The sequence below is a fragment of the Pomacea canaliculata genome, linkage group LG13, assembly GCF_003073045.1.
Source record: "Pomacea canaliculata isolate SZHN2017 linkage group LG13, ASM307304v1, whole genome shotgun sequence".
Classification (NCBI taxonomy): Eukaryota; Metazoa; Mollusca; class Gastropoda; order Architaenioglossa; family Ampullariidae; genus Pomacea; species Pomacea canaliculata.
The window spans coordinates 5534142-5545710 of NC_037602.1; the positions used below are offsets into that span (position 1 = coordinate 5534142).

Here is an 11569-nt window from a genome sequence, read left to right on the forward strand (position 1 = left end):
CTGAAACATTCAAAAAAAAAAGTAAATATTAACAACAGAAAAATGTGTTTCAGGATTATTTTATATCAGCTTTTTGGCTCTGCAGGTGTGCCTGAAGAGTCTAATGACACAGCAGTACCAGTGATCTGAGTGCTGGACTGATGTTATTATCTCAACAGAATACAATTTTTTTTATAGTGCCCTGGAACCATGGCAGAATGATTACATGATTCAGAAGGCTTTGTGTCCAAACATACATAATCATACACTATGTAATCCTGTGCTGAAGCCTTTATTAAGGGCGACTTTTTTTTGGAGGGGGGTTCTAACACAATTATTCCATTGCATGCTGACAGAGGAAAATGCAACAGGCATTTGTAATATTTAATATTACTATGTCATAGTAAAATGTATACAGCCTTCATGTGTTTACATTTCTTAAAATCTTGGGTAAATGTGAATGTTTGTCATTAGCAGGTGAGACTTTAATCATCCACATTACATTCAAGCACTTGCATATAAAGTGAAGTTGAAATTATATGCATTCATCATTTTTATCCAGTCAGTGTCATTTTACATTATAAAATCATGTTTTATGCCATGCTGTCCATAAACGGGCTATGTAATGTCAGATAAAAGAGCAGCGTACTCTCGTGCGTCTGGAAGATATAAATAAGAGGTCCACACACAAAAGCTTACCTAGCGAGGTAAAAAGAATGACTGGTATGTGCAGTTGCAGAATACAACAAATGTGTGACTGCATGTATTAGACAATCATTTTGTATAAAAGCACAAATAAATATACATGCAATTCATTTGTAACTCGATCACAGCTTAACATTTTTGAAACCACCATTAATAACACTCTAGTTACATGTGAAACACTAATTTTCTTGCTTTCAAAACATCAGTGTCAAATAGACACAATAAAGATTTGTTGCATGCTGTCCATTTTGCTGTTGTCCTCTGAATCATGCAAAGTATTATATAAAATAATTTCATAGAAACATTAAAGATGACCTTTGCAGAAATTCAAATGAAAACTTTGATTGGTACCTTAGCCTAGCATAAATGTTAATACAGTTTCACAATAATTTGACTTTACAAGTTTGAAAAAAAAAGTGCAGCATTCTTGTTCTGGTAAAGCCTATGAATATTTTACAAACACTGAACATGATTTATGAAGACTGGTCTCATAATCTAACAAGCAGGCTTCAAAGTTACAGGCAGTAGCTGATTTTCCAGACAACCAAAAGCTAAAAGTAAACATAATCATCATGGGAGATCAGCAATGTGAACTGTAAGGAAAGGGTTAGAGGGGCAGCCTATTCATGTACATCTATGGCTGGCAAACAACTGTGAAGAAAAAAAGATGGGGAACAGTAAACAGCTCCGAGAAGTGGCACAAGGAATGAGCAGAGATCTATCTAAAATATTCTAAATGAGCCAGTTACACTTGGAATGAATTGCTAATTTACAAAAAGCCTTCAATTAACAATGTTAACTATTTCAATCAAACCCTTTTTCTACATGGAGTTGTAGATTTTTCTCCTTGATTATAGTTAATTTGGAAATTGTTAAGATCAAATTTTAAGCTTTCTTTAATAATTCCAACTAATAATCTGACCATTTAGATATCTCAGGAGAATCTGGAAATGAAAGCATTAAAGACCATATCTCATCAAGTTACAGGTGGAGTGACAGACTGTTGGGATGCATTGAATGCTTATGTATATTGTCATGGTCCACAACTGCTGTATACTGTTTACCGGAAGTTTAATGATTACTACTCTGTCACTATGAATGGAAACAGCTCTACAAAACTTGCACAGTCCAACCCAAACACTGAAAGGATCATTTACTTTCCTCTGGCTGTGAAAAAAAGATGGATAAGGTAAAGTGAATGTCAGTGATTGAAAACAAAAACAGCTCTGCACTTAAAATTTTAACACCATATTCAAAATAAATGTATTGCTACCTTTATCTAAGTAGCCACCCTTCCCAGAAAACTCACTTGCTTTTCTCTTGGCTCTTAACAAGCCTGGGTTAAAATAATTAGCAGTGTGTACTTCTGTGCATGTTGAAGATGGTTTCATTTCAAGAAACTTTTCCAGTGATAAAAAGTCTGCTGTCTCCTGCTTTGATGTGCATGTAGTGGAAGACCATCAGAAATAACATACACCAATAAGAAAAAAACACTTAGAGAAAAAAAAAAAAGGGAGAACATACAACTGATTAACTTACTAGACACCGGCAGGTTACTGAATCATTCTGATTGCCAGTCCACTAAAATGTGATAGCCTAATGGTCGTATGATGATTAAAGTAGCACAAAGCTTAGAATGTTAAAAGGCTGTTATGGTGGAAAACAAGCAAAATTATGTCACAAGGTTCAGCATCCAAGCTTTAGTCATCAAACTCTCCCTCATCATTACTGTCGATGTCTGGTGACATTTCGTGAGTCACGCGGTTGATATTTGCTAAGGTATTGCGCAGTAACTGCTGATGAGAATCAGTCATCGAAGGAGGCGGTGAATCATGGGTGATCGGTTTCAGCTGCACTCCATTCCGTATGAGGTCAAATATGCTAGTCATTGGATCACCTTGAAAGAATTTTAAAAAACCTCTATAATAAAGACTAAATATGCTTCATGATGTAACAAAAAAATGAATGGGGAAATTAATATTTTATGCCCAGCCATTAACCAACACTATCACAGCAAGTAAAACTCCATATGGAGAAAGAACTAAAGAGCTAAAAGCCAGATCTGAACCCAATCCACCTGAACCTCTATATTGGTCATCAATGCTAAGATGCTGTGCTACCACACTACCTCAAAAGCAAATGGAAAAATCCATCACAGGAGTCAACGTGATAGTTCTGCAAGGTCTGAAAGCATTTACTCATTAAAGATCTTCCAGGTGTATGATATGGAAATATTGCTGTTGAAATGGTGATCAGATTAGAAAAGATAAGAAAAACAAAACTCACTTTCATTAGGTAGTTCTTTATGTGGCCTTATGTTAACTGGCTTCAGGAGACCTCGTCCCGACCGTATTTCATCTAGGTTCAGTCCTGATGATGCCTTGGCTGAAGTCTCTGATGTATGATCACGTTGTTTCAGCATGCTCTTAGCATTGGCAAGATCACTTCCCCCAAACAGATTTCCACGGTTTGGAAAGATTAGAGATGGAGGAGGAGGAGGTGGTGGTGGTGGTGGAGGAGGAGGTGGTGGAGGAGGAGGAGGTGGTGGAGGTATAGAAGGTGCAGGGGGTGAAGGTAATGAAATACCTCCAGCAGCATCTTCCAGGTTTTCGTTCATGGTATGTGCTCCACTAACGAATATAGTGACAGGGATGTCAGTGGGGTCCTGACTTTTGCCAGTCAATCTCCTTGGTCGAGCCTTAGGCTTATTTCCATTTTCTCTTGCTTTTGATGCAGGAGATGCCTGTTGGCCACCACGTCTTTTGTTGGGTGTTCTCTGAAACCGAGTTGTTATGCTGGCACTGGTGTCTGATGCTAAAGACATAGTGCTTCCTGACATGCTGTCCGACATTCGACGTCTGCTTGGCTTCTGGTATCTTGGTGGTTTGATGGCTGCTGGCACTGGATATTTCTAAACATGTAAAGGGATGGGAAGAATATATTCTAGGTATTATTTTAATGACATTTCATTCAAATCTTTTAAGAAAACAAAAATAAAGATCTTAGAATGAAATTCTGGCATACTACATCAAAGATGACTGGAATCCTCAGGGGAAGAGAGTTGGGAGACAAAAGCAGACTTGGAAAAAAAAACAGTAGAAAGCGAGGCAAAGGACGTCGGAACCACATGGGCCCAACTGAAGGGGTCTGCCCAAAACCAGGTCCACTGGCAAGGCGTTGTTGCGGTCCTATGCTCCTCGAGGACTAACAAGGAGTAAACTAACATCAAAGTTGCACATACCGGGCGAACTGTCTTAAACATTTCCTATTTCAAATCTGAAAAAGTGCAGAGAGTGCAATAAGGAAAATAAAGGTGGATGGAACAGTTGGCATCAATATTGATAGGCATTGTCAAAACTGAGGAAATCTATGCTGATGTCTGTAACTAGTTCATGAAAAGATGGCATCAGTTTTACCTGATGATTGGAAGACCAACAACTATGCCAGCAAACAGGTGTGTAATTATGGCAAATTATTTTTTGCTAATCCCACAACACAAAAATAGTGAAATACTTCATTTTTGTATACCTCAGACTTTCTGCACACTTCATCACCAAGAGAATCAAATGCTCTAGTAAGTTATTTAAGATAACCTTTAACACAGGTAAAAAACCATATCAAAAGATATTGAATTAGTATTGATGAGAGACTATAATATAGACAGCAAAATAAACTTTGTAGACCTATCACTTTCCTATTTTCCTATCTTGGTCACCCACTTGGTCATTTTTTATGAAGGTTCACTCCCAAATCTTGCCTATTTTTATAAAAGTTTGCTTACCAGTTTGAAAGTCTTTAGTCGTTCTATTGTCTTTTTTCGTTCTTCATCAACAAAGTCCTTTTTCTTAAGATCTTCTGCTTTCTGTTCATCTCGCTTCTGAAAAATAATTCCTCCAAAATTTACATCAAAATGCTATTTCAATAGCTTTAATTTTAAACACATTTATATGCTGCAATTATATGAGACAATCCTACAATATCCGAAAGCAACTTTTAAGTATATTAGAATAATCCTTTGGAACCAAATTGTTTTTTAAGTCATCCTAAGTCACTTTTTACTATTGCTTTAAGTAAAGAGGATAAGAACCCATAGCCACAATGAATCATCATAGGAGTAAGGTTTTTGAATGAAAATGTTTACTTACTGCTTGTAAAACATGATGTATACGATAGCGTTCAAACTCTTCTTCTTTCTGTTGTTCCTTAGTTAAATACTTCTCTTCAAAAGTTTTCTAGAGAAGTGATGAGAAAAGTAAGGATGTTATAAACATTAAAGCTGAAGCATTTTTCATGATTGACTCAATAAATATCAGAACTGGACTTTCTTTATGGAAGATATGTGTGCAGTAGAGTTTGGCTAAGATGCCAGCTGAAGGCCAATTGGTCGGTAGCACAGACAGGTACAGATTGGCGCACTGGTTTGTTTGGGTCCAGAGGAGGCCACAAGAGAAGGAAGGGGCGGCATCGCCAACCAGCAGCCCGCTTGACTAAGGACAAAGTCTGTGCTCCGAGCTACGTCCTGTGTTAAGCTAAATACTTCAGGCAGCCAGCAAGCAGTCATCGTAATAAAGATGTCCAACAGCCTACAGCTACACGTTCAAACATTAATTACAGAGTGAACGTGAGTGTGAGCTGTGTGGTCGGTCACCCTGTTATATGTGTACAGGTGTTTTAAGAAGTCACAAAGTTTACCACAATGACACAAAAAGAAAAGTTTAACATTTATAATATCAAGTGCCAAATGAGCAGTGTAAGAGAGAGAGAAAGGATTTGATGGGGTTTCAAAAGAGGGTCAATTCATGGATGATTTGACATTTCTTTCCAATAAAAGCTATGTAATAATAAAGCAAGAAATGTTAGGGTGTTCATAGGATGGCATGAATATTTGGACAGGACAGGATATCTTACCTTTTTATTGCGGATTCTTGCACGTTGTCGATTTAAAGATGCAAGAGTATTTCGAAGCTGTATAAGTTCAGCATCGTCAGATAGCTTTGGCAAGGTGTTGTACTCAGTATTTTCATCATCACTGAGATCATTAATGTCCTCCACAGCATCATGGAAAACTATGCTTTCCTCTTGAATCTCTGTTACAAGCATGCATGTGTACAGACAAAAGCAAAAGATATTTTCTTTTTTCCCTTTTAATGTGTTCTAATTTTCTGTTCTATTGGGTTATATCAATATTCCTTACCAAAAACATTGCTTTCAAAACTTATAAATTCCCCTCTCCCGCTCCTTGCTTCCGGAATCTTCAAAAGGTAAAAGAAGCCAAAAGCATGCTGTGTACATCAAAATGTGGGTCCTATAATACTGTAACATAATGTTTTGATCATCCCCGCTAACACGTATTACAGAAGTGTATGTGTCCATATTTGTATATCTACAGGCCCATACTGTTTTCTGGCATGCTCTGTTCATGAGTAACTATTTTTTAATGTTACAAGACTTACCTTGAAAAACACTATTATAAAGAAAACTGCAATCTGCAAATATATTTGTGCAATCAAGACCAGCAAAGCAAATCACTTATTTCTTACTTTCTGACAATACTTTCACTCATTATTATTTCATCATTATCACCAACCATCGATAAGCCTTCTGCGGCTCTGAATCTGTGTTTGGACTATCATCTCTTTCTGGTGCAGTATGTCCAGCTCAATCTGCATGATGCGGCATTGCCACAGATACACCACTCTCTCCAGCCGTTCCAGTTCTGCATGTATGTTGCTACTTTCTGCTAGGAATCCAATCTATACGCAGACAAAAAGATCAGATAAGATTTCTAGCATATTTATATATTATCAGATTGACTTAGCTACTTCCAAATAGGCAGCACCAGGGAAAAATAGTAATAGGAGATAATAGTAAGAATGTATCACATGATAATCTTTGTGTTAAAACATATAAAAAGGACACTGAACTGCTCATGGTTAGGAAAACTGACAGACATTTTAGTCAGTGTAGCATTTCTGCTTATAGGTCTCTTTAAAATGTTAAAATGATGAATTAGGCAAAAAACAGCTGCACAAGCTCATTAGTGGAGTCCCTAATACTTTTTTTTCTAAACTTAATACATGAACAATAGACAGCCTGAAATATTCAAGGATCTTCATTATCATCTACTTTGTTCCAAATTAAACAACTCAACACTACACACCTCTTCTTTCACTTTGTCTCGTTCTTGGATATGCTGCTTTCGTTTATTCTGAAGCAGTTGCACATTTTCTTTATGCATTTGTGTCTTTAACCTATAAGGAGAAAACAAATGTCATTTTTTTATTTAAAGACTGTTTTATTCATCCAAAGTTTCTTAGTCCCAATAAAGGCACAGTCATTGTAAAATTAAAGGTCTCTTCATACGACATGAAGAATTCAGTTTATGCCAGTTAAAAAAAATATGTGAGCATGCATCTACAGTGGCTAGTCCAAAACTTATAAAAATGAAACAAAAAGCAAAGTTTAGTGTCTAGCATGCAAGATAAACTTAGGGATACAAATTTGTTAATCCAGTTTTGAGACACTATTCTGATCACAGAAGCTGAATTTTGAACCTTAATGATGCTAATACAAAAAAAATAGCTTTTACTTTCAGTTTTCTCAGATTATAAAACTGTGTAAAATATTTTTAGCCACTAAAAAAACAGAAAGTAAAGATGAGCAACAAATCTATAATGTGTAAGCTACACTCTGAAATAAAGGAAAGACTGTATATTTAATGTTTGATCTTTTGTTATTGTTATGATATGCCTTTGTAATATTCTAAAAAAAAACCCACCAAAATATTAATTTTATTTAGCTAGTTCTTTTTTTATCTAATCCTTCATATGTCTTCACAAACTTAATTGCCTACTAAAGAATGAAACAGAGATCTCAGTGCCTACTAACCAAAGCGATAACAGAGGAAAACAAAATTCTCCACATCCTCAATCAGCCATCTATATGCATGTATATATTTGAGCATAAAAAATCCTTTTCCCTTTTTGCAAGAAAACTTAATAGATCCCTTAACAATGCAAAGTAAGTACAATGAACAATCTTAGAAGTTTACCTCAATACTCTTTCAGCAGCTACCAATTCAAATGCATTCTTTCCAAACCTCTGTCTGTCTTCTTCCATCTTGGATAAGAGATCTGCACATTCCACAGGTAACTGTAGTATTTTGGATTACAGTGCACAATGGCAATTTACCGGAAATACAGATGGGCTAGGTGGAGGTGTCTGGGATGAAGTGAGCAGAGTGGGAAGTGGGGACATACTTTTAGCTGTATTGCCAGACAATAATCATGAAGATGATTAGTCAGAGGCTCATAAGTCCACACACGCAAACACAGATATCCACATTCACACCCACCCTAAACAGAACCTGAAGAACTGAAGGTTTCTTACCTCTGTACAAATCTGATGTACGAGAATAATACACTATGTACAAGTCTTGAATCACATCTAGAGCACGAACATGTTCTGCTTGCCACTCTGTGAATGCTTTCTTACTTTCTTCTTTCACTCGGTTGCCAACATCTGGGTTTTGCAACATGTCCTTGGCATTTTGAGCCTTCTTGAGTGCCATCTTGTTGTAAAATAAAAATAAATTTCAAATATATAACTGCACTCACACTATTTAACCTTAGTTTAATTGCTCAAAATTAATGTTACATATTATTTTTGTTTTCACGTGTATATAAATAGGTGGCATCCAAAAACAAATGGAACCTCAAGAGTCCCATAGCCCAGACAAAAGCCAGTGAACCATTTATCATCTATAAATAAAATGCTTTCAAACATTTTTCACACATTAAAGATCTTCCTTTCCTGAAAATGTAACATCTTTCTTGATTAACTGGTATCATTTTCATAAATGATGATGAAATAATAAGTTACTGATATTTATGGTGGCATCATGGCCACTAAATCTGTTTAACTGTCAGCACTTCAGTCAATGTGGTCAACTGTGTGTTACCATTATCTTATGCATTTGAAAGGAAAACTCAAATAAAATCCTTTTTTAAAAAACTGTAATGTTTCTATTATTTTCTTTTTTCTTAAAACATTAAAGGGCATATAAAAAAATTAAAGAAAAAACACAACCATAACATACCTCACGAAGGTCTAAAAAAGGCTGCAGTTCCCAGTTGTAAAAATGAGCTAGTGCTTCTAGTAGTTTATTTAGAGAAACATCCTCTCGTACATACAACTCAGCATAGTCCTTCATGGCTGTGCACTGTTCCCTTTCAAATTCTAAGTTCTTCAGCTCTTCTTCAGCATTACGCATTTCCTCAAGAAGACCTTGCTTACGCAGCTCTCCCATACTTTCGAAATATTCTTTAGTGTCTGGTTCTTCAAAAAGTGTTGCCATCAGTAATCTTTCTTTGCAAACATCCAGTGCCAAGAAGAAAAACTTCTCTAAATCCTGACAGATCTGAGCAGCATTTTCAGGTGTCTTTGGGGTGGAAAATATTGCCCAGATTCCTCGAGGTTCATCTGGAAAGTGTGGAAAGTAATTTGCCAAAGTAGGATGCACAAGAGACAGCACTTGCATGATACCCTTCAGTTCTTGAATACTGAAAGCTGTTGATCGACTGCTACAATCCTCTGTATCTCGAGCCACTCGACTTCGGGCACGACAAGTAACAGCAATCTTGTGTTCCACATCATTCCAAGATACCATAAAAACAAGTCGTGGAGGTGTGCTTTCATCTACAAAGGCACTTTCCTTCACAGCCACCCAATCTTCCAATGAGTCCATTCTCTCTGTTTCCATCTCTAAAGAATTTTTAAAAAAGCTAAAAGAGTTTGCTTGTTTGAATTAAATGAATTTTAAAATATGTGCATGAAATGTTTGGTCTCATTTTTATCAGCATTCTAAATCCAATGTGATAGAAGCACACATTTTCCTGGCTGCAAAAGGTAAAGAAAAATATTTTTTTAATTTATTGCAAATAGAATAAAAAAAGTCATTCAATTTTAACAACATGTGTTGAACTTTACCATTTACATGTTTCATAACAACTTTTAAAAAAATACAACACAGAGAGAAACAGCACAGCATTTGCTAAATCATATTAATTTAAATTATCTTTATAGATTACCAAACCTCTGCCTCTGTATAGATTATGGTTTGAACTACCACTTTCGTTTATGAGTGGACTATTTTACAAAGCAAGTTAATGCTATGACTGAATGTCACATAAGCTCCTCAAGAGTAGTTATATCCACAAATTTCACAATGCACTTTTGTCACTAGAACTGAGTCAGCCATTTTGTGAGGTGAAGGATGATTGTAATATTGACTTTAAGTTTAACACAATGTTGTTTGTTGAAAGAAAGTACAGTTTACCACACACAAAACTATCAATTCGCAGTCTGTTCCAAACAGTACATGATAGCTAAAACGCTGCGTTAGTCTGATATTCAAACTGGTAATGTGTTCTATATGTCACTTATGATAAAGATACAAAAACAGTATATGTACCTGGCACTGGTCTTACAAGGCTAAGCAAGAAGAAAAATTAAGGTTATTATATATTGCTTTATTGCGTTTCAAAAATTAGGTAGTAGGAAAAAGGATATTAGAATCAGGTGACATATGTAGTTAACATGGCTTGTCTTTCGGGAGCGAAAGCGGGACGTGTGCCAATCATGGTGTTGTCACCGACAAAGAGCGCCGAAAACTGGGAAGGGGGAGGGAGAAATTTCTTCTGAAAGGCAGTAAATTAGGAGACAAATTTGAAATTATTAGTCAAATGGCGACAGTCAAAATTCAATCCCAAAGGCACGGATGCGAATCAATGTATAGTAAACAAGCGGGACATTGATCTATTTTTTTAGATGAAAGCGGGATATTGGGCATCCCGCAGCGACGTCTTATGAGCAGGCGGGACGTGCGGTCAAAAGTAGCCTAAATCGGGACATCTGGTCACCTTACATGGAGTAAAAATCGTGTCTTTCTGCAGTGATTGTCTTGCTATATTGAATGAGCAAATCTTATGTAGTCTGCATACGTTCTGCTCATAATCGCTTGGGAAGACTAATGTAACGTAGAATCGAATCTTACCTTTTCAAAAGTTAAGCTATTGCGTCAAAGTTTCCACAATTATTTCATTCATCTATGAAACTTCAAACTTTATTTCCTCTCTATTACAAAGGTAAACAATCACATGAAGACGACGCATCAAACCAAACGAAAACAAACCATATGGGAATACCTTTGTTCAGTATTTTGGCGTAAACAAAAGGAAACAGAACAACTTGGTCCTTAAAACAAAATGAAGACACTGTTATTATCCAATTCCCATATATTGTGCGTTAGACAGCTGTTACTGCATACTCTTCCCCACTGTTAAGTTTTTATCTTTAAGTGGTTCGGCTGTTGAGGCGTGAATAAGGGGAGGGTATTCCCACGGTATATGAGGTATGATCTCCCATTAATAGAAGTGAATGGTGTGTGAGAGAGAAAATGAAAAACAGATAGTGGAGGGGTTGATTACACAAGTGTTGATCAGAACTGCTCGGCAAGCAAAACTATTGTGAAGTTCTTAGACGAAAAATGAATTCTTCGAAAAGATTTTTTCATATTCCTATTAATATTTAAATGTCATTATTTCGGCACATTGCTTGTACACATGTACAATTGGAGACAGCCGCCCCGAACCCTGTTCCCCCACCAAAAAAAAAAAATTAAAATAAATCTGAAAATGGCTTTCCATCTCGATGCCTATTTGGTGCCAACAATCTGTTGACAAAATCTGGAAAACTTCGATCTCCCATTCTGAAACCAGTCGGCGTAGTAAGGGAAGTAATCTCGCAGTCCTTTATGAAATGCCTTTCTTAAATGACCATGAACGTCGTTTACGGTCGATTTCCTTATCAACTGGATCCCAACCTT

The 11569-nt window shown here is 36.4% G+C and overlaps 1 protein-coding gene across 1 annotated transcript; it reads right to left on the reverse strand.

Annotated features, from left to right (window-relative positions):
* Positions 1–349: 349 nt before the first annotated feature.
* Positions 350–9583, reverse strand: LOC112554160 (junction-mediating and -regulatory protein-like). Its single transcript, XM_025221785.1, has 10 exons — positions 8783–9583; positions 8074–8254; positions 7736–7817; positions 6845–6935; positions 6272–6437; positions 5593–5771; positions 4830–4916; positions 4466–4561; positions 2971–3595; positions 350–2581 (listed from the first exon to the last, which is right to left on the reverse strand). The coding sequence occupies exons 1-10, from the start codon at positions 9443–9445 to the stop codon at positions 2385–2387; spliced, it is 2367 nt and encodes a 788-aa protein (XP_025077570.1). The 5' UTR covers positions 9446–9583; the 3' UTR covers positions 350–2384.
* Positions 9584–11569: the final 1986 nt, after the last annotated feature.

Excerpts from the sequence above, each read along its gene's own strand:
- LOC112554160 (XM_025221785.1), bottom strand. The coding sequence starts at position 9,445 with ATGGAAACAGAGAGAATGGACTCATTGGAAGATTGGGTGGCTGTGAAG. Across the intron at positions 4,562-4,829 it reads TACATCATGTTTTACAAGCA|AAGCGAGATGAACAGAAAGC; the intron begins GTAAGTAAACAT and ends ATTATTTTTCAG. Across the intron at positions 3,596-4,465 it reads GACTAAAGACTTTCAAACTG|AAATATCCAGTGCCAGCAGC; the intron begins GTAAGCAAACTT and ends TTACATGTTTAG.